This window comes from Pleurodeles waltl, chromosome 11, assembly GCF_031143425.1.
Source record: "Pleurodeles waltl isolate 20211129_DDA chromosome 11, aPleWal1.hap1.20221129, whole genome shotgun sequence".
NCBI classification, from domain to species: domain Eukaryota; kingdom Metazoa; phylum Chordata; class Amphibia; order Caudata; family Salamandridae; genus Pleurodeles; species Pleurodeles waltl.
In genome coordinates, this window is record NC_090450.1 from 991,595,991 (window position 1) to 991,619,711 (window position 23,721).

A 23,721-nucleotide genomic window follows, 5' to 3' on the forward strand; every position below is an offset into this window, starting at 1 on the left:
TTTTTGCCTGATACTGATGCTGACTTGACTGAGAAGTGTGCTGGGACCCTGCTAACCAGGCCCCAGCACCAGTGTTCCTTCACCTAAAATGTACCATTGTATCCACAATTGGCAGACCCTGGCATCCAGATAAGTCCCTTGTAACTGGTACTTCTAGTACCAAGGGCCCTGATGCCAAGGAAGGTCTCTAAGGGCTGCAGCATGTCTTATGCCACCCTGGAGACCTCTCACTCAGCACAGACACACTGCTTGCCAGCTTGTGTGTGCTAGTGAGGACAAAACGAGTAAGTCGACATGGCACTCCCCTCAGGGTGCCATGCCAGCCTCTCACTGCCTATGCAGTATAGGTAAGCCACCCCTCTAGCAGGCCTTACAGCCCTAAGGCAGGGTGCACTATACCATAGGTGAGGGTACCAGTGCATGAGCATGGTACCCCTACAGTGTCTAAACAAAACCTTAGACATTGTAAGTGCAGGGTAGCCATAAGAGTATATGGTCTGGGAGTCTGTCAAACACGAACTCCACAGCACCATAATGGCTACACTGAAAACTGGGAAGTTTGGTATCAAACTTCTCAGCACAATAAATGCACACTGATGCCAGTGTACATTTTATTGTAAAATACACCACAGAGGGCACCTTAGAGGTGCCCCCTGAAACTTAACCGACTGTCTGTGTAGGCTGACTAGTTCCAGCAGCCTGCCACACCAGAGACATGTTGCTGGCCCCATGGGGAGAGTGCCTTTGTCACTCTGAGGCCAGTAACAAAGCCTGCACTGGGTGGAGATGCTAACACCTCCCCCAGGCAGGAGCTGTAACACCTGGCGGTGAGCCTCAAAGGCTCACCCCTTTGTCACAGCCCAGCAGGGCACTCCAGCTTAGTGGAGTTGCCCGCCCCCTCCGGCCACGGCCCCCACTTTTGGCGGCAAGGCTGGAGGGAACAAAGAAAGCAACAAGGAGGAGTCACTGGCCAGTCAGGACAGCCCCTAAGGTGTCCTGAGCTGAGGTGACTCTAACTTTTAGAAATCCTCCATCTTGCAGATGGAGGATTCCCCCAATAGGGTTAGGATTGTGACCCCCTCCCCTTGGGAGGAGGCACAAAGAGGGTGTACCCACCCTCAGGGCTAGTAGCCATTGGCTACTAACCCCCCAGACCTAAACACGCCCTTAAATTTAGTATTTAAGGGCTACCCTGGACCCTAGAAAATTAGATTCCTGCAACTACAAGAAGAAGGACTGCCCAGCTGAAAACCCCTGCAGCGGAAGACCAGAAGACGACAACTGCCTTGGCTCCAGAAACTCACCGGCCTGTCTCCTGCCTTCCAAAGATCCTGCTCCAGCGACGCCTTCCAAAGGGACCAGCGACCTCGACATCCTCTGAGGACTGCCCCTGCTTCGAAAAGACAAGAAACTCCCGAGGACAGCGGACCTGCTCCAAGAAAAGCTGCAACTTTGTTTCCAGCAACTTTAAAGAACCCTGCAAGCTCCCCGCAAGAAGCGTGAGACTTGCAACACTGCACCCGGCGACCCCGACTCGGCTGGTGGCGATCCAACACCTCAGGAGGGACCCCAGGACTACTCTGATACTGTGAGTACCAAAACCTGTCCCCCCTGAGCCCCCACAGCGCCGCCTGCAGAGGGAATCCCGAGGCTTCCCCTGACCGCGACTCTTTGAACCTAAAGTCCCGACGCCTGGGAGAGACCCTGCACCCGCAGCCCCCAGGACCTGAAGGACCGGACTTTCACTGGAGAAGTGACCCCCAGGAGTCCCTCTCCCTTGCCCAAGTGGAGGTTTCCCCGAGGAATCCCCCCCTTGCCTGCCTGCAGCGCTGAAGAGATCCCGAGATCTCTCATAGACTAACATTGCGAACCCGACGCTTGTTTCTACACTGCACCCGGCCGCCCCCGCGCCGCTGAGGGTGAAATTTCTGTGTGGGCTTGTGTCCCCCCCGGTGCCCTACAAAACCCCCCTGGTCTGCCCTCCGAAGACGCGGGTACTTACCTGCAAGCAGACCGGAACCGGGGCACCCCCTTCTCTCCATTCTAGCCTATGTGTTTTGGGCACCACTTTGAACTCTGCACCTGACCGGCCCTGAGCTGCTGGTGTGGTGACTTTGGGGTTGCTCTGAACCCCCAACGGTGGGCTACCTTGGACCAAGAACTGAGCCCTGTAAGTGTCTTACTTACCTGGTTAACCTAACAAATACTTACCTCCCCTAGGAACTGTGAAAATTGCACTAAGTGTCCACTTTTAAAACAGCTATTTGTGAATAACTTGAAAAGTATACATGCAATTGTGATGATTTGAAGTTCCTAAAGTACTTACCTGCAATACCTTTCGAATGAGATATTACATGTAGAATTTGAACCTGTGGTTCTTAAAATAAACTAAGAAAAGATATTTTTCTATATAAAAACCTATTGGCTGGATTTGTCTCTGAGTGTGTGTACCTCATTTATTGTCTATGTGTATGTACAACAAATGCTTAACACTACTCCTTGGATAAGCCTATTGCTCGACCACACTACCACAAAATAGAGCATTAGTATTATCTATTTTTACCACTATTTTGCCTCTAAGGGGAACCCTTGGACTCTGTGCATGCTATTCCTTACTTTGAAATAGCACATACAGAGCCAACTTCCTACAGTGTGTACAACAAATGCTTAACACTACTCCTTTGATAAGCCTACTGCTCGACCACACTACCACAAAATAGAGCATTGGTATTATCTCTTTTTGCCACTATCTTACCTCTAAGGGGAACCCTTGGACTCTGTGCATGCTATTCCTTACTTTGAAATAGCACATACAGAGCCAACTTCCTACACCACTTAAGGTACTGTGCAGTTTGCAGGTGCCTACAGGCCTAGTCCCTTTTCATTGAGTTGTGGATAGTCAAATGTAGAGACCCGAATCCCACCATATGGTCCCAAAGGCACAGATGTCTCTATTTGACAGTCTACCACTTGCAAGGTTTTCCAATGGCAGTGACCTACAGTGGACATAAGTGGAATAAGAAGGAAATGGTCACTGAATGACTTGGGGTTAGCCTTGAGCCCAGTTTAAAACTATATCTCCAAAATAGTGAAAGTTAGGGGGTCTCCATCCTTTTCTGTAGTGAGATCTACTTCTGAGCAATGAAAATCATTGTGAGCTACTGAAGGCCGAACATCTCGTGCATTGTTACCAGACACCCCTTGCCCAGCTTCACTGACTTAACCTTAATGTCCATACAGCTAGATACTATGGTTTGAACAAAATACTTTGACTAGAGGCACTATGATACAGCTGCCATGTGTGTCAGTGAGAGCGTGGTGTTTGGAGATGTATGAACAGGCGTGTATGTTAATGAGATATATGTGTATGGGTGACAGATTCTGTATCGTATCTACTTGTAGCACAGAGCATGCCTTTTGCCAAATGTGGGACCGTTATATGTATAAGACAAATATACAACCATTTTTTTCAAATGGGAACATTTTAAAGTGCAAAAATATTCATAATATGGAATATTTTTCTACACTTTAAATTTCTCTTATTTTTTTTTTTTTACATTTTTCAGTTATAAATATGGGACAGTGTTCTATTGGCCACTGGGAGCAAGAGGCCCGCTGTAATTGTGAAAATTAAAATGAAAAGTTCACTTAATCACTACCTTAACTTTAAAAGGAAAAATGTGACCCTCTGCTTATTTAAAAATAAACTCAAGGCTGTGAGCTACTCTCAAGGGGTCTGGGAGCTACTGGTAGCTCGTGATCGACTGGTTGGAGACACTTGATTTAAAGATCTGTAAGCGGACTGTCTATTTGGCTTTTTCCTGCTGAAGCTAAGTAAGTGTGGAAGGTGGAGAGTAAGAGGGTCAGGACCAACCAATTTAACCCTTCTCGATCCATCTGTGTAGGCAACAAAGCAGCTCCTCAACCCAGATGTCCTCCTTTGTTCTTTACTGACTGGCTAGGCTATGATGCTTAACAGTTCCTGGGTATTCTCAGAAGAACAAGCTACCCCACTGCAAAGTCTTTGAGGCATCTGGACCTAGTACAGATGTTTCTAGGTGTGATTTTGTATAGTTGATGGAAAACCCCAGTTTGTGAAGGGTTTGTATGACAAATGTGGTGTCGTTTGCGCATTTTTTTACTGTGTTGGTCTTGATTAGCCAATCGTCTAGGTAAGGGAACACATGTATCTGTTGTCTCCTGATGTGTGCTGCTACTACTGCTAGACATTTTGTGAACACTCTTGGTGCAGTTGTTATTCCGAATGGCAACACCTTGAATTGGTAATGTATTCCTTTGAATACGAACCGTAGGTACTTTCTGTGAGAAGGGTGTATTGGTATATGAAAGTACGCATCCTTTAGGTCTAATGTGGTCATGTAATCTTGCTGTTTGAGCAGTGGAATGATGTCTTGTAGTGTGACCATGTGAAAATGGTCCGATATGATGTAGGTATTTAGTGTCCTGAGATCTAATATTGGTCTTAATGTTTTGTCTTTTTTTGGAATTAGAAAGTACAGGGAGTAAACTCCTGTGTTTTTTTGTTGTACTGGTACTAACTCTATTGCATCCTTTTGCAGTAGTGCTTGAACTTCTAGTCCTAAAAGTTCTAAATGTTGTGGTGACATTTTGCGTGTTTTGGGGGGGATGTTTGGTGGGAAGTTGTGGAATTCTATGCAATAGCCATGTTGGATTATTGCTAATACCCAATTGTCTGTTGTAATCTGTTGCCAAGATTGCTAGAATTGGCTTAGTCTTCCCCCCACTGGTGTTGAGTGAAGGGGTTGCGTGACTTGAAAGTCACTGTTTAGGTGGAGGTGTTTTTGGAGTCTGGAATCTTCCCCTACTCCTTGGGAATTGACCCCCCCGATATCCCCTGAAACCTCCCCTTTGGAAGGAACCCTGATATGGTGTGGTTCTTGTTTGTTGGCTGGTGGTGTCTGTGGGTTGGCCACGAAACCCCCCTCTAAATGGAGTTTTTCTGAAAGAGCCTCTGCTCTGCGGGGAGTAGAGTGCGCCCATGGCCTTGGCCGTGTCTGTGTCCTTTTTAAGTTTTTCAATGGCTGTATCCACTTCAGAGCCAAAAAGTTGTTTCTCGTTGAAGGGCATATTAAGGACAGCCTGCTGGATTTCAGGTTTGAAGCCTGAAGTGCGTAGCCAAGCGTGTCTCCTTATGGTGACAGCAGTTTTGACTGTTCTTGCTGCAGTATCGGCTGCGTCTAGTGAAGAGCGGATTTGATTGTTTGAGATCGTTTGTCCCTCTTCCACTATTTGCTGCGCCCTTTTTTGGTATTCCTGGGGAAGATGGTCTACGAGAAGTTGCATCTCGTCCCAGTGTGCGCGGTCATATCTGGCCAGCAGCGCTTGTGAATTTGCGATGCGCCACTGGTTGGCTGCCTGTGATGCTACTCTTTTCCCTGCCGCATCAAATTTTCGGCTTTCTTTGTCCGGAGGTGGGGCGTCGCCAGATGTATGTGAATTTGCTCTCTTGCGAGCTGCCCCTACTACCACGGAGTCAGGTGGTAACTGCGAAGTAATAAACACTGGGTCTGTGGGTGGTGGTTTGTATTTCTTATCCACCCTTGGGGTGATGGCTCTTGATTTTAGGGGCTCTTCAAAAATTTGTTTTGCGTGCCGTAACATCCCTGGTAGCAATGGGAGACATTGATATTGGCTGTGTGTAGCCGAGAGGGTGTTAAATAAAAAATCATCCTCTATAGGATCGGAATGCAGTTGGACATTGTGGAATTCTGCTGCCCTAGCCACCAGTTGCGAGTATGAGGTACTGTCCTCTGGCGGTGACGGCTTTGTGGGGTATGACTCGGGATCATTGTCCGGCACTGGGGTGTCATACAGGTCCCAAGCGTCTTGATCCTGATCGTCATGACTTATGGTAGTTTGCGCTGGTGAGTGCATTTGTGGCGGTGTTTGTGCCGGCGATGCCTGTGGTGGAGAGGGCGGAGGCGTGACTTTTTTAACCACTTTGGCTTGTGGTTGTGCGTCATCCTTTGGAAGTCCGATCCTTCTTTTCCTCATGATTGGGGGAAGGGTTGATATCTTCCCTGTGTCGTGCTGGATGTACAGTCTCTTTTGTGTGTAGTCCGATTCTACACTTTGGAGCTCTTGTCCAAATCTGTGCATTTGGCCACTTATTCCTTGTTCCTCTGAGTAGGATGAAGGTGTGGTATTTTTCGGCACCGAGAGAGAATCTTTTTTCGGTTTCGGCACCGACAGAATTTTTGTTCCTTTCGGCATGGATTCTCGGTGCCGGTGTTTTTCGGTGCCGGTATCTTGTTTTTGTCTCTCGGAGCCGCTTTCTCGGCTCCGAGGTTGCTCCATGGCGGTCCCTCGACCGGAGTCGGGTGTCTTCGCTATGGGCGTGCCCTTTTTCGGCGCCTTCGACGGGTCGCCTGTTTTATGGGTCGAGCCATGGCCTGTTGGCAGTGGCGTCCCCTGGGCTTTCGGTTTGTCGATGGATTTACTTTTCGACGTCTTACTCACAGTTTGTTGCTGTTGTTCGACGTCGGAGTCTCCGGATTCTGATTCCGGAACCGAGAATGTTTCCTCTTCCTCGTCGAAACGTTGTTTTGTCGACGTGGACGCCATTTGTTGACGCCTGGCTCTTCGGTCCCGGAGTGTTTTTCTGGACCGGAAGGCTCGACAGGCTTCACAGGTATCCTCCTTGTGCTCGGGGGACAAGCACAAGTTACAGACCAAGTGCTGATCTGTATAAGGATACTTACTGTGACATTTTGGGCAGAAACGAAACGGGGTCCGTTCCATCGGCTTCGATGTTGCACGCGGTCGGGCCGACCAGGCCCCGATGGGGGATCGAAACTACCCCAAAGTCTTCCGATGATCGGTGTCGATGTACCTAACTATCCCGATACCGAACGGAACAATACCGACGCTTTCTTCCGAGATTCTGACTAACTTTCCGAACCGAAACACGGAGCGAAAAGGAATACGTCCGAACCCGACAGCGGGAAAAAACAATCTAAGATGGAGTCGACGCCCATGCGCAATGGAGCCGAGGAGGGAGGAGTCCTTCGGTCCCGTGACCAAAAAGACTTCTTCGAAGAAAAACAACTTGTAATACTCCGAGCCCAACACCAGGCAGCGGACTGTGCCAAACATGTGTATCTGCAGCAACATATGCCATCGAACAGGAACAAATCATGGTAAAACAAACATCAGCCTATTCAGTGTGCAAGGCTGTCGTATTTGTGGCACAGGCTTTCCTTGCACTGTGAAACTTGCTGTACTACTTTTTGCTGTAAAGAAATCCAGTGCAACAAATCTGTTTTGTGTTGTAACAGTATAAAGCGTGTGAAGTAGTCTAAGCGTACTAAGGCTGCGTCTACTTGTTGGACTCCTACATATTGCAGGATTATGCAGTAGAAGTAACAGCACATCACCATGCTTTGTGCTGAGATTTCCTCACACACTCTATTACTAGATCCACTGGTCAGTCCCGCTCACTCTTCTTCACATGAGCTGGGATTTGATCTGGGTGCTCGAGTGCAGCCTGTTAAGTCTGGCTACTCTCTTTCATCCTTTTGAACACCATCAGTCCTATTTTACTTTCACCTAGCAGTCAAAATAAACCAAGTGACACTGTGTGCTAAGGACTGTCGCGCGTGCACTGCTAAACAGAGCAAGAGTGTCTTCATACAGGCGTACGGGCATAACTACCTTGTAGCCTCCATCTTTAACCCAACAGCTATCCTGTCTCGATGCAATGCTGTGCACTCTTATCTTACAGAACCCTATGAATCCATAAGATTATCTTTCCTGCTTACAACTCTGCTCCTAAACATGCACAAACTTCTTTTTGCATTATTTTTTCCATTCCATTTGGCAGAAGCAGGCACAAACACTGCACTCCTGTCTGAAGTCTCCACAAAGGGGACCACATTTACATAAGGATCATTCAGTCTAGTTTTCAGTTCCACTCTTCACATTCAGTTACACATCACGATGCTGGAAAGATCAGCTCACATGGCCTTTGTTAAGTACTAAATCTACACTGTCCACATACCAATGACATACATATGATCAAGTCTACAAAATGGCTACACTGAACAAACACACTGACTCAATGATAACATTTAAGAGTCACACCAGGAATCTTCGCTCGTGATTAAAACTAACAGGGAAATAATCCAGAAAGGCAAAATGATTTTACCCTGTGCAGCCTGATGACCACTTTGTGACCATAATCCTGGTTTTCCTCACTACCAGCTTTTACTGGGAAGTCCAGATAGGAACGGGATATGCCTGGGATCAGGAAGTGCACCATCGTCCACAGCTCCATCATGGTGTTCTGTAGAGGTGTGTCTCTCAGGAGTAGGCGCCGCTGGCTGGGACGGACACAATGATAGAAGAAATATGTTAGAGGAAAGCAGCTGCCTTCTTATAATCGTCTACTGGACACTGACATATACCAATTAATTGCCACCTCCAATGATTGGCAGTTCTCAAACTGAGATGAATGTTGCAGGTAATAGTCTTTTTCAGGATCATAAAAACATCTTCATGTGTTTTTAATGCAACATGCCAACTGGTCCGTCATGCCTGTGTGACTCAATTTCTTTTAAGGTGCACTTGCATCTAACACATTGACATAGTGTACCAAGCAAATAGCCACTGAATAGGTCACACTCCCAGAAATGTATCAAAATGCAGACGCACATAGCCAAATGTAATTTCTGGTACTTTACTCTTAACCCAGCAAATTAGTCAAACTGAGACAATTTTCAGGAGTTACCTTTTGAGATTGAAAAGGGCCACCCAGTGCTTCTCGGTCATGGGTTTGATGTGCTGTACCTCGTCCAGTATCAGGTAATTCCACCTCATCTTCATGAAGGCCTGTAGGCCTTTAAAGAGCTGCTTGTAGGAGGTGATACATACATTGAAGCTGTTGGGCTCCTGCCATTCCTGAAGGAGAGAAGCAGAACTTTAGTTCAGGTTTTCCCCGCTTCCCCAGTATGAAAGAAGAGGTGAATGAATACCTTCCAAGGACTTTGTGCTCACTGAACTACAGGTGTGAGAGTGCAACTGCGAGCAGACAATACACCCATCACAAATTGCACTCATCTCTCCAGTGTGTACACGGTGAGCATCAAATTATACAAGATATCTAAGTAATCAAATGCTGTTAATTTTCATAAATGTCTTTTCCCATCTGAGTGCAGTACATACTGAAAACAATTGAAATTACTGCATCTGACACCATGCTGTGTACACAGTAAGCTTCACAGATCTTACCTCAGTACTGTGCATACTGTAATTGCAGAAATTGATAACCATATGAGTAATAATACTTATACAGAAAATACTGCAAATCACTGTGCCTGGCTCAGTACTCTGAAGAGCATAAACATTACTAACAGCTAAACGTACCTCTGTACAATATATACTGCAAGCATTTCAAACTTCAATACCAATTATTAATACTATGTATGCTATAAACTTCACAATTTGCTACATCCGGCTCAGAATGATGGTGAATACTGTGAACAACAGTGGAAATAACACTGGAAATAATCTGTATACTGTAATTAACACAATTTACTGCATATGCTATAAACATCACAAACTTCTATACCTGTCTCTTTTTCCTCAGTTCTCTCTGGCGGCCATAGTACAAAAGGACCTTGAGGCCTGGACACCAGCGTTTCAATTCGAGTTCCCACTTCAGAATTCGACAGCTGCGCACAACTATCAGGTGTGGACCCCAGTTACCTTTGGGAAACAGTTATATCAAACAAAAATCAGCAGAAACCGCAACTAAAGTACACCCCAAGATCATAAGAATAAAAAAAATTAAGTGTGTGTTGAAAATGCAGAATATGTAACATGCTACAGTATGCCTTAAGAGTTCCCCCTGTGTACACAAGGGTCCTTCTCATTCATCCGGAATGCGGAGCGCTCAACCTCAGACAGACAGCTGTATTATACCTGAAGAGTTCACAGAACACCCATCACTGAAAATAAGCAGGAATTAGCACCAAGTCACACCTTCTGGGTTCTGAAAGAAGAACAGCACCTATCATAAGAACACACAATTCTCATCTAGTTTTCAATATTACAAGCAGACTCGGAAAAGCCACAAGGCATCAAATAGAGGTAATGGTGTCAAAAAACCTCAACAGGCTCAAAATGCTAATGCGTCAACACACTGTATGCCTCACTGCTGATGATTTAGTGTGGGATGCACTGATAAATACAGTAAGCGGTGGCTAGCCTGTAGGAGTTTGAGCAGTTTGAAAGTGTTCTGAGCACAACCTGGCCAACGTTTGCTTGTTGAGGAGCTCAAATATCTACACAATAATGCTTGTGAATGTGTGTGGTTTGGACCAAGTAGCAGCTTTATAAATATCTGCTATTGGAATGTTTACTAAAAAAGCCATAGAAGCACCCTTCTTCCTGGTGGAATGTGCTTTAGGAGCTGAAGGCAATTCTTTTTTAGCTTTAAGGTAACACGCTGGAATACACTTGACTATCCATCTAGCTATCCCATTTTTTTTTTTTTAGATTGGATTACCTTTGTGAGGCACTGAAAAAGCTACAAAAAGTTGTTTGGTTTTTCTAAAATGTTTAGTCCTATCATAATACATCAGAGCTCTTTTAACATCTAGTGTGTGCAGAGCTCTTTCAGCAACTGAGTCTGGCTGTGGCAAGAAAACAGGCAACTCAAATGATTGGTAAAAACGTAGTATTTGTCGTAAGGATTACTCCATCTTTATGTACTTTGAAAAAAGGTTCCTGTAAAGCTTCACTTACACGTCTTAGGGACGTGATAACCACTAAAAAGGCCACTTTCCATGAAAGAAATTGCAAAGGGCATGAGTGCAACGGCTTAAACGGTGGAACAATGAGTCTAGTAAGGACAACATTGAAGTCCTTCCATAAATGCTTTGACTACAAGAACTCTGAATAAGGACGTTTTGTCTGTTTTGGAGGTAAGCAGCAATAGCTGCTAAATGAAGTCCAATAATAGATGAGTATGCTAAATTTGCTTTCTGTAAAATGTAGCAGATAAAAAACAATGTCTTGTACTGATGCCTTGAGTGGATCAATGTGTCTAGGTTGACAGTAGCATACAAAATGTTTGCATTTTGCAGCATAACACTGTCTAGTTGTAGGTTTACATGTCTCTCTAAGAATGTCCATACATTCAGAGGAGAGTTGCAAATATCCAAATTCTATGACTTCATGAGCCATATCGCAAGATTGAGTGTTTTGGGGTCTGGATGTCTGATCTGACCTTGCTTTTGAGTCAAAAGGTCTGGTCAGTTGGGAAATTTCTGGTGGGGAACCACAGACAGATCCAACAGTGTTGTGTACCAAGGCTGACGTGCCCATGTGGGAGCTACAAAGATCATGGGGAGTGATGTTTGTCTCAGATTGCAAACCAGAAATGGAATGAGTGGGAGAGGTGGAAACGCGCAAATATCCCTGAATAATTAATCCACAGAGCATTGCCCTTGGACTGAGGGTGTGGGTATCTGGATGCAAAGTTTTGGCATTTTAAAGTTTCTGTGGTGGCAAACAGATCTATTTCTGGTGTTTCCCACAGATGAAAGTACTGGTGAAGTGCTTGTGGGTGAAGCTCCCATTTGTGGACTTGTTGCTGCATCCTGTTTAAGACGTCTGCAAACTGATAATCCATTCCTGGGAGATATTTTGCCAGTAACTGAATGTGATAGTGAATTAATCATTTTGAAATTGTCTGAGCAAGAAGAGGCAATTGAGAGGAGTGTGTCCCCATCCCGTTTTTGCACATAATACATTGTTGTAATGTTGTCTGTACAAACTAGAACCACTTTGTGGGAGAGTTGTGGCAGAAATGCTTTCAGGGCTAGAAAAATTGCTACTAACTCCAAATAGTTGAAGTGATAAGTTTGTTGAATGGGATCCCACCTGGCTTGTACTGTAAGGCTGTTAAGATGAGCTCCCCAACCTATCTGTGATGCAACTGTAATGAGTGATCTGAGGCACAGGGTCTTGGAAGGGCCGCCCCTTGGAGGGGTTGATGGGATTCCACCACTGCAGAGAGCGGTAAGTCTGGCGGTTCAACAACACTAGATTCTGGAGATCGCCCTGTGACTGAGACCACTGACGAGACAGACATTGCTGTAAGGGACGCATCTGTAGTCTGACATGAGGTACGATGGCAATGAATGAAACCATCATTCCTAATAGCTGCACCACTACTCTCACTGAGAAGTGTGGTTCTCCTGTAACTGAGACGGAAGAGTTTGAAAGGCTTGAATGCGAGCTGGGTTTGGATATGCCAGCTCTGAGTGAGTACTGAGAATGGCTCATAGATAAGGCTGTATCTGTAAGGGTTGGAGATGGGATTTGAGAGAGCTGATTGTAAATCCAAGTGTGTGTATAAGATTTACTGTGAACGGAGTATGATTTTGACATTGTTTGATGATGAGCCCAGTCATCACAGTATGGCAAGATGTCAATATGTTGTCTTCTCAGGAATGCGGCAACTAATGCTAGACATTTTTGTTAATATTCTGGGAGCTTTTGTTACCCCCGAATAGTAAATCCTTGAATTGATAGTGTTTTCCCACAATGACAAATCCGAGGTATTTGCGATGTGCTAGATGAACGGGAATGTGAAAATAAGCGTCCTTCAGATCTAAAGCTGTCATGAAGTCGCCTTGCTGTAGTAGGGGAATGACATCTTGGAGAGTGACCATATTGAAATGCTCTAAGATAATGTATGGCTTGAGCAGTCAGATCTAGAATTGGTCTTAGTGACCCATCTTTCTTTGGTATAAGGAGGTATAGGGAATATACTCCTAACCCTGAGGATTTAATGTCTCCTCTGAATTGTGGGTGATGAAAATTAGCCCTTTGTGGTGTAGTGAGTAAGGCCTTCATGGCCTTCACTGTTACTGAGTCTTTTTTCAGTTTTTCTATAGTGGCATCGACCTCCTGCCGAAACAAATGCTCTTATCAAAATGCATATTAAGAACTGCTTGTATTTCAGGCTTGAAATCTGAACACCTGAGCCAAGCATGCGTCCTGATAATAATTCTGGTATTAATGTCACGTGCAGCCTTGTCCACTGCATCAGTGGCGCACCCAATAGCATTACTGGACACAGTTTGTCCTTCAGAAACTATTTCTTGTCCCCTTTTACGATGTTCTTCTGGGAGATACTTGAGAAGGTCTTCTATCTCGTTTCCAGTGAGCTCTATCGTACCGTGCTAAAAGTGCCTGGGAATTAGCGATACGCCAATGATTGACTGCTTGTGCAGCTACCTGTTTTCCTGCGGCATATATTTTTTTTGTTTCTTTGCCAGGTGGAGGTGCATCTCCCATTGACTGACTGTTGGCACATTTACATACCACACTAACATCAGAAGCAGGGGGCAATTGTGCGCAAATGTATATAGGGTCTGTAGGAGCCGCCTTATATTTTTGGTCAACCCTTGGTGTAATAACTTAGGATCTGACAGGCTCTTTAAAAAATGTCTGTAGCATGTCTGAGCATACCTGGTAGCATGGGAAGAAACTGACTCTCTTTATGGGTGGTAGTCACTGTGTCAAAAAAGAAAAACGTCTTCAATTGGGTCAGAACGTATTTGTACATTATGATATGTAGCTGCCCTTGCTATGACCTGCTGAAATGATGCTGCTTCTTCAGGAGGTGAAGGGCTTGCAGGGTATAAATCAGGGCCATTTGGAAGTATTGGATCTGTATCATGAGTCCCACTGGTCTACGGCCTGTGGAATAGCCCCTATGTCATGTCCCTGAGGTGTTGGGGAAACCTGTGGAGAAAACTGAGGCTCAATATTAGGTGGAAGAGATTGTGGAGCTGGTGGAGGAGTAAGAGGATGCGTAGGAGAGTGTGGTGGAGAAGGCACAGGTTGAACTGGAGCCTTGTCTTTGTATCTAGAAACCTTTCTAAGTGGAGCATTATCCAAGGTTTCATTGAAAGTAAGTTTCCTGGAGAAAAGGCAATAATTAGTCCTGTTCCCTTTTGAATATGGAGCTGGCGCTGACGTGCGTCCATTATTTCAAGGATTGGTGTCTTTCGAGGGCGGAATTTTCATTTCCCAAGTTTTCGGAACAGATGCCATGTGTAGGAAGTTGGCTCTGTATGTACTATTTCAAAGTAAGGAATAGTATGCACAGAGTCCAAGGGTTCCCCTTAGAGGTAAGATAGTGTCAAAAAGAGATAATTCTAATGCTCTATTTTGTGGTAGTGTGGTCGAGCAGTAGGCTTATCAGAGGGTAGTGTTAAGCATTTGTTGTACACACACAGGCAATAAATGAGGAATAAACACTCAAAGACAATTCCAGGCCAATAGGTTTTTATATAGAAAAATATATTTTCTTAGTTTATTTTAAGAACCACAGGTTCAAGATTTACAAACAATACTTTAAATGAAAGGTATTTCACTCAGGTATCTTAGGACCTTTGAACCATCACAATAGCATGTACAGTTTTGTCAAAAATGGCAATAAGCTATTTTAAAATTGGACACTGCAAAAATCAACAGTTCCTGGGGGAGGTAAGTATTTGTTAGGTTAACAGGTAAGTAAAGCACTTACAGGGTTCAAAGTTGGGTCCAAGGTAGCCCACCGTTGGGGGTTCAAGGCAACCCCAAAGTTACCACACCAGCAGCTCAGGGTCAGTCAGGTGCAGAGGTCAAAGTGGTGCCCAAAACACATAGGCTTCAATGGAGATAAGGGTGCCCCGGTTCCAGTCTGCAAGCAGGTAAGTACCCGCGACTTCGAAGGGAAGACCAGGGGGGTTTTGTAGGGCATCGGGGGGACACAGTAGGCACAAAAAGTACACCCTCAGCGGCACAGGGGCGGCTGGGTGCAGTGTGCAAACAGGCATCGGGTTTGCAATAGGTTTCAATGGGAGACCTAGGGGGTCTCTTCAGCGATGCAGGCAGGCAAGGGGGTGGGGGGGCTCCTCATGGTAGCCACCACCAGGGCTAGGAAGAGGGCCTCCTGGGGGTCGCTCCTGCACTGGAGTTCGGTTCCTTCAGGTCCTGGGGTCTGCGGGTGCAGTGTCTTTACCAGACGTCGGGTTCCTTGAAGCAGGCAGTCGCGGTCAGGGGGAGCCTCGGGATTCCCTCTGCAGGCATCGCTGTAGGGACTCAGGGGGGTCAACTCTGGCTACTCATGGGCTCGCAGTCGCCGGGGAGTCCTCCCTGTAGAGTTCGTTTTCCGCAGGTCCAGCCGGGTACGTTGGGTGCAGAGTGGAAAGTCTCACGCTTCTGGCGGGAAACGTGTGGTCTTTAAAAGTTGCTTCTTTGTTGCAAAGTTGCAGTTTCTTTGGAACAGGGCTGTTGTCCTTGGGAGTTCTTGGTCCTTTTAGATGCAGGGTAGTCCTCTGAGGCTTCAGAGGTCGCTGGACCCTGGGGGACCCGTTGCTGTTGCAGTTTTTCTCAAAGTGGGGAGACAGGCCGGTAGGGCTGGGGCCAAATCAGTTGGTGTCTCCGTCTTCTCTGCAGGGCTTCAGGTCAGCAGTCCTTCTTCGTCTTCAGGTTGCAGGAATCTATCTTCCTCTGTTCTGGGGGCCCCTAAATACTCAATTTAGGGGTGTGTTTAGGTCTGGGAGGATAGTAGCCAATGGCTACTAGCCCTGAGGGCAGCTACACCCTCTTTGTGCCTCCTCCCTGTGGGGAGGGGGGCACATCCCTAATCCTATTGGGGGAATCCTCAATCTGCAAGATGGAGGATTTCTAAAAGTCAGTCACCTCAGCTCAGGACACCTTAGGGGTTGTCCTAACTGGCCAGTGACTCCTTGTTTTTCTCATTATCTCCTCCAGCCTTGCCGCCAAAAGTGTGGGCAGTGGCTGGAGGGGCGGGCATCTCCACTAGCTGGGATGCCCTGTGGCGCTGTAACAAAGGGGGTGAGCCTTTGAGGCTCACCGCCAGGTGTTACAGTTCCTGCAGGGGGAGGTGTGAAGCACCTCCACCCAGTACAGGCTTTGTTACTGGCCACAGAGTGACAAAGGCACTCTCCCCATGTGGCCAGCAACATGTCTGGTGTGTGGCAGGCTGGCAAAAACTAGTCAGCCCACACTGGAAGTCCGGTATGTTTTCAGGGGGTATCTCTAAGATGCCCTCTGGGTGTATTTCACAATCAAATGGACACTGGCATCAGTGTGCATTTATTGTGCTGAGAAGTTTGATACCAAACTCCCCAGGTTTTAGTGTAGCCATTATGGTGCTGTGGAGTTCGTGTATGACAGACTCCCAGACCATATACTCTTATGTCTACCCTGCACTTACAATGTCTAAGGTTTTGCATAGACACTGTAGGGGCATAGTGCTCATGCACCTATGCGCTCACCTGTGGTATAGTGCACTCTGCCTTAGGGCTGTAAGGCCTGCTAGAGGGGTGACTTACCTATGCCATAGGCAGTGTGAGGTTGGCATGGCACCCTGAGGGGAGTGCCATGTCGACGTATCCATTTTCTCCCCACCAGCGCACACCAGCTGGCAAGCAGTGTGTCTGTGCTGAGTGAGGGGTCCCTAGGGTGGCATAAGACATGCTGCAGCCCTTAGAGACCTTCCCTGGCATCAGGGCCCTTGGTACAAGGGGTACCAGTTACAAGGGACTTACCTGAATGCCAGGGTGTGCCAATTGTGGAGACAAAGGTACAGTTTAGAGAAAGAACACTGGTGCTGGGGCCTGATTAGCAGGCCTCAGCACACTTTCAAATCATAACTTGTCATCAGCAAAGGCAAAAAGTCAGGGGGTAACCATGCCAAGGAGGCATTTCCTTACACCGTGTGTCAACTGGAAGCTTTCAGCTACAAAGCAGACTCAGATGGTTTCTTGCTCGGAGCCGAAACACTCAAGTCGATCTTCGACTCGATCCTGAGGCTGATTTCAAAGGCATCAAGCCATAGGTTGATGCCGAAGACATTTTAGTCTTGGCTATTCTCGGTGCCAAGCCCGAAGGTGGGACATCTGAAATAATTTTCAGATCAGACCATGGCCTAAAGGCAGTGGTGGACTTACGACCTATTTGTGGTGCTTTTCTAAAGTCTTTACGTAGGAGCTTGGGGTTGATGTACTCACAGGTTGCGCCAAAATGTGAGGCTGAGTTTCGATGTCCGATTGAACATCCAATTCCGAATCTGCTATGGAGAAAGCCTATTCTTGTTGGATCTCCTCTTGCGGATGTTTTCCCCCAAAGATATCAGGCGAGTCATCCGGTGTCTTAGACAACATCTCCAGTCGAAGTGCTCTTCAGTCTTGGAGGGTCTTTTTGGAATGAAAAGAATGACAGGTACTGCAGGTTTCTTCCTTGTGGTCAAGGGACAAGCAGAGGTTGCACAACAGGTGATGGTCGGTGTGTGTGAATTTTGAGTGGCATCGAGGGCAAAATCGAAATGGAGTGCATTCTATCAGCCCTGCATGCATTAGATAGTGAAAACCCAATCAAAATAAAATACCGTTGCTGAAAGACAAAAAAGAAGAGTTCGGAATAGACCGACTCGAGGAATAACAGAGCGAGAGGAATACACGTCCGAACCCGATGGCAGAGAGAAAACAATCTAACAAAAGACTCTATGCCCATGCGCAGTATCACCGAGAGGAGGAGTCACTCGATCGTATGACTCAAAAGTATTCTTCGAACAAAAACAACTTGTAACACTCAGTCCAACACTAGATGGCAAACTTACACAAAGCATGTGTAGGTACAGCCACAAATGCCATCGAACACACACATCCATATATCTATATCTATAATGGAAGGCTATTCCCCAATAAGAGACAGTCTCAAGCTTATGCACCTATAAAAGCTAAATACTTTGAAAAAGAGATGAAAACATGCCCAGTGCCAATATGAAAGTTTCTTCTAGATATTTCATTCATTCCGATCAAACATTTCACAATTGTCAGTGATACTTCACTAAGGGGGAGCACCCACACTACACTGGTCTTCTGAAACAGGAGTACTTCATAGAAAATAACACCACTAGGAGTACCACTTTGTTGACTAAGATAAATAAGAGGTAAATGATACACTGAGGGGTACTGTTACGTTTAGGATTGTTGTAGTGTAATAAACGACAAAGTAGCAACTTACAACCATTCATCAGCATGAAAACAGTCAACACTTTGTCTAAGGAGTGTGAATAGTCTTTAAGGTTTATCATCTGTCCAGCAGCTCAATAGTTCAACAATGAGCTGATGTTTAAGTAAGGTATACAAATATTTTTGAGACTAGGATGCAAATTCAAGATCACAAAATCAAAGGTGTATCAGCCTCTTCACTACCCCCTTTCTCAATTCCCTCTTGATATTCATATAGCCCATACCAGGACATAATACACCAGTGTCAGGAACTGAAATCCGTATAGCCACAGTAGTCCTTACCTTCATTGCAGGCCAAGTGAGCAAGGAAGGCAATGACCTGCACATTCTTGCCAAGCCCAGCTTCATCTGCCAGAATACCATTAAGGTTTTTCTTGTACTGCTTGGCTAACCAGTCCAGCCCGATCTGCTGGTATTCACGCAGAGTCCCGTGAAGCAGAGATGGAGTGCCTACTTTCACCTGAAAGAAAGAGGCTTTGTTATGCTCTGTGATTATGTGTATGGACCTTCAGGTCAAGGGCACCTCAAAGAGTTGGGGTGGGGGGCATAAAATGAAAAAAGGAAGGAGGGATCAATGCCAGGTGAATGAAGAAGTGGGCTTGTTTAAGCAGTGATCTTACTGAGTGACACCACATTTCAGATAATATGCCATAGGCATTCACCCTCTATGTAGAGTGGAAAGAAGGAGGAAAGAGGGGTGCATAAGGGCAGTCAAGAGGGAACAAAAGCAGGAAGGAGAAGGAGGTCAGCAGGTGGGAGTAAGCTATAAGGCAATTGCACCTTGACCAGGTCAGAAATCATAATATTGGGGAGCGGGAGTAGCCACAGAGGTTTTTCTCCTTCTCAGTTTCACCTGCAGGCATCAGCCGCCTTTCAGGGACCCCAAAACAGGAAACAAGAACATCACTAAAAGACAGTGGGGTGGAGGAGAGGGGGGAGTTTGGGGGGAACCTGGACAGACGTTTAAGTGGGACAGTTCACAGAAAAGTGTCAGAGTAGCATGGAAGTCTATACACATGGCGTGGAAAGGGACCTACCTACAGTCATCTTAAAAGGTCCTGGTTCAGTGTTCCTGAGATGAGCGGAGACCTCAGAATTAGCAATTCAGTGAATTATACAAAAAAGTGATGGAAGGAATGCTTGAATTCATCTCAGCCACTTGTAATTACTCAGGGCCACATCCCAGTCCATCTTTATTTTGTACACCATGCCACCTCAGTTTGGACCCAGCCATATGCAAATCAGTCTCAATCCTCCTCCATAGAGAGCAGTCCAGCCTGAACAGCCAGGCGAGGTGGGAAAGTTATACCCAGAAATGGGCCTTGTGCTCACTGTGCCACTGGAACCAAGCTATACCTGGGTGATGACCCTAAATAATGACTAAACAGGCCCTTGGTTACTTGTGTTCTAGTTCAGGGCAGACCCGGCAGTTCGGGCATGGCTGGTTTGCATTCAGCTAGTCCCGATCTGAGGTGGCATGTTCAGTGAAAAGCAACGGACTGAGGTACGGTCCAAGGCAAGATTAATTCAAGCATTCCATCAATCCTCTTGTTTCTGATACCCTCAGAATTAGCATAGTGGATAAGGTATGCCAACGGAGAACGAAGCTCCACAGATGAAAGTGATTGAGCTGGGGTTCGGTCACCTCAAGGGCTCAGCTTCGAGATCCTACAGCGGACTGAGAGCTTAAGATCAGAAAACCAGACGAGGAGTGCACTCCAGCAAGTGCGTCTTGATGCAGAGGTGTGTGTGTGTGTGGTTGGGGGAGAGGGGTGTTCGGGACAACTCGAGGGGACAGAAAAGAGACCCCACGGACAGAAGCAGCATCTCAGGCAGGGAGAGAAAGGACGAGCTCCTATGAAGCTGGAGCTAGACTCTACTGTCAGGTGCCTAAGGGAAGGGCCACCATTAAGAGGTGTGTGGGACAGAAGCAGGGACTCCCGAACACTGTCCACTGAAAGACAAGACAATTCCTGTGGAGGGTAGGCAGTGGACCCTAAAAATGGCCATTCCGATGGCTGCACCAAGACTGAATTCAGGCCTGACGGCGCTGTACCATGCAAGGCCCTACAGTGTGCATCCACTTATTCAGGCAGAGGAGTTTAAAGACTAACCTTGCCCAATTCTAAACCTCACTAGACAGTGAATGCCTATTCTTAGAAACTGTCAATCTGTGCTAAACACATCTTCTACCCAGTGTCTGGGGATGAGGTGAATTCTAACTTTATAAGCATAGAGAAGACAAGAGTGTGAGGGGAATGTCGCTACTGCTGGGTAGACTTGTCTACAGCACTCCCTGACTAAAGAAATTACCGAGCTAGTGACACGGGCACTGCCTCTGGGCAGTAGCAATTCTGCTGCAGCTGCCACTTCTGCAATGTCTCTAGAATGCTTCTTTCCAGCGCCAAATCCAGGATTGCTACGTTGCTCCGGGGTCCTGCTCTGGTCAATGTTCAGCAATGAGTCAATAAGAACTACAGGCTTCTGAGCTGCCAGCGAAGGATCTTCCACTCCTACTCGGAGAGAAGAAAAACACTTAAAACCAAAGGCTGAAAGCACAAATATTCACAAACATGAAAACCAGACAACAAAGTGTTTGCAGACAAAGTGCCGGCAGACATAGCCAGTCATTACAACCCTGGTGGTCTTCAGACCGCTAGGGCCGCGTTGATGGTTGGACTGCCTTCAATGTGGCAGTGTGGCAGCCACATTACAACAGTGGCGGTTGCTCCATAGTCGGACCGCCAGCACCGTCACTTTTCAGCCGCAGCGTGTCCTGGGGATTGGGACCCCCACCCTCCGCACACGTTTACATGGTGGTTATCCCACCATGTAAAGGTTGGCGGAGACGGGGCGCAGGGGGCCCCCATGGCCAGCCCCACCGCACTTTTCACTCTCCACTTTGCAGACAGTGAACAGCGCGACTGGTGTTGGTGCACCCTACGCACCGCAATGTTGCCACCGGCTAAGTTATGAGAAAGGCATCAATGTTGTGGGCTGTTTCCCGCTGGGTCTGCGGGGTAAACTCTGTTTCAACCCGCTGACCAAGCGGGAAACTTGTGATGGGGCACTGGCGGTAACCGTACCGTGGGAGTTTGGCAGATGGCCTTTTCCATCTGGCAAACTCTTAATGATTCCCATAGTGTCTTCAAGCAGGCATGCTAACCACAGAAAAACGACAGTCAAAAAATACACCATTGTGAAAATGCACCTTTATATAAAAGTGACTTGTCACCCAAAAACCTTGGTTCATACCTTGCTCATTAGACTCATCGTCGCTCTCAGATTTAGGTTGCGGCCAATGGAAATTCTCAGCATATGCCCCTTCATAATGCTTCACCAAGTCATTCAGTGGCACGTCAGCTGAAAGACAAGCAGAGGGCAACTGCACATCACAAAAAAGGAACATCATCACACAAACATGTTCAATCGCTAAAAGAACATAGTAGTAGTGGAGTTTTCTAGAGTGTGCTTGAGTAAACATGGAGACCGGTGCACAGATATGGACTGCTAAGATACCAAGTTGTTTCACATCAGAAAAAATAAACATTTTAGCATGACTGACGCATATGGATCACAATCAAAACTGAACAGCGTTCTAAGGCACTGCATTCCGTGTCCACTAAATCTTGCAGCAAGTCACAACAATACTCCAGGTGTCCCATTGTTCCTCTGGCTTACATTTTCCCCACAAGGCAGTGCGAAGGAAAGTAAGAAAGACTGAAGAAGACAGAGAAGAGGGTTGAGGGGAAGATGGGGAGAACATGAGAAAAAGGGACAAAGAAATAATAAAAGAGGGGGGAAGGAAATGAAAATAAGGCGTTAATGAAGAAAGTGATGAATAGAATTAGAGGAAGAAATGGAGACAGCAAAAGAAAAAACTCAAAGTCGAAGTAGTGAATAAGGCAAAGAGAAGAGTTGATAAAGTGTACATGTTGAAAGGATGATGAGAGAAGGAGAGAGAGAGGAGGTGAGGAACAGTAGAGGTAGCAGAGACAGGGAAGAAAGAGGTAAAGACAGGGAAGAAAGAGGTAAAGGCAGTGAGTGGCCGAGTGTGATAAATGAGAAAGCAAGCGAGTGAGCAATTCTTCAGGCCAGAAAATGCAAAGAAAAGAGACACTAAATGTTTCCCTCTACTGCATTACTTTCCAAAAAAAGGCCATGCATGCTCACATAAAATAGCAAAAAAACAGAACGGTCAGGTTTGAGATCAACCATGTCCCAAAAATTTAACACAAAGGTTGTCATATATGGCTAACACAGTTCACTCAGGCTAACCTGGTAATAAAGTCACATCGACCTTCTGTTACTCAAGGGTTAATTCATTAAATGCAGGGTGGAAGATTCTAATTTAGCAAAATATGGGTGTGAATCCGGGGGATGGTGCATGTTTAAAGGAAAGCACCATGTTGGCCACCGAGGGCAGACAATGCGCTGCTGTTTAGCGCAACAGGTCCACACAGTGATGCTTATGGTAGTCATGTGAATAATGTACATCTAGCCAGGATTCTTTCCATTCATACCGGACTTACCTTCTTTTGCTAAATTTGACAGCTCCAAATGATGGTCAACATTGCCTTCTTTCAGTTCCTGCTCTGCAATCGTTTCCTCTTCATCTTCCACTGTAAACAAGTAACGAGTTAACAACCTGATAAGATCAACAGTTCTTGAAAGATTCATTCCACAGATTCTTGCTGTTTGTGAAGATTAGGGTAGCATCAATATCAGGAAAACAAGGTGCAGAAGGAAAAAAAAATATGATGCCAGGACAAGGAAAGATCTGGAGCGTTCAAGATATACATCTGTCTGCGTGCAGTTCTTAGGATGGTTATGTTGCAAATTGCCCAAGGGATTTCAGGTGAGGGGGGTAGAGGATACAGGGGAACACAAGAGATGGAGTCCTTCAACAGGAAGCAGATCTCAGGTTAGAGTTCGGAAGGTTTTCAGTGAAGGAATGCCAGGAGTACAATGTATGACTATTAGTGACAAAGGGGGTTTCAGAAGGGCATGGTTGAAATTCTAGTGATGGGACGAGGTTTACAATTAGATGGTCTGCAATATAGTGAGTCCACGGAGGGATTAGAAACCCTAGGATGAGAGGGATTTTATAGGGGCACGCAGCACGTCAAAACACAGCCTGCTTAAGGTCTATAGGAGGAGTAGCGATGATGGTTGAATATACCACAGGGGCTCTGCACTGCAACATGACACCACTTGTTAGTTACAGCAACGCATGAGTACAATGCCTTTGTTTACACCCATTCCCAATGCCCTCCCCCTTTCATAGTAAAGTCCAAAGACTAACACCGGGGAAGCTTGTAGAATTCACTCTGCAAAAATTCATACACAAATGTGGTGTGGGAAAACGCAACATACTTGTGAGGGACATTTGAACGTTTATTTCATTTTTTCGGGCATTATTTATATTGCAAGTCAATGCTTGCATGTTAAGTCATAATTCTATTGATGTCATTTTACTTATTTCTAAAGCATTACTTATGGGTGATTGTATCTACTGCATTAATGGGGAAAAACTCTTTGCACGGCCAAAGAAAACCATTAGAATACTTATATATTTTGATGCCTTTATTGCAGGTTTTTTTTTCAACAAAAAGAA

The 23,721-nt window shown here is 46.0% G+C and overlaps 1 protein-coding gene across 8 annotated transcripts in view; it reads right to left on the reverse strand.

The window, feature by feature from the left end:
* Positions 1-23,721, reverse strand: part of EP400 (E1A binding protein p400) — a 601,391-nt gene that overhangs the window by 489,352 nt on the left and 88,318 nt on the right. For all 8 annotated transcript variants that reach the window (XM_069215336.1, XM_069215331.1, XM_069215335.1 and 5 more), the window contains exons 12-18: positions 22,637-22,726; positions 21,360-21,467; positions 20,418-20,617; positions 18,387-18,564; positions 9,611-9,747; positions 8,771-8,940; positions 8,189-8,363 (exon numbers count right to left, since the gene is read on the reverse strand). In XM_069215336.1, the coding sequence (XP_069071437.1) occupies positions 8,189-8,363; positions 8,771-8,940; positions 9,611-9,747; positions 18,387-18,564; positions 20,418-20,617; positions 21,360-21,467; positions 22,637-22,726 (1,058 nt within the window). The remainder of the gene's footprint in view (positions 1-8,188; positions 8,364-8,770; positions 8,941-9,610; positions 9,748-18,386; positions 18,565-20,417; positions 20,618-21,359; positions 21,468-22,636; positions 22,727-23,721) is intronic.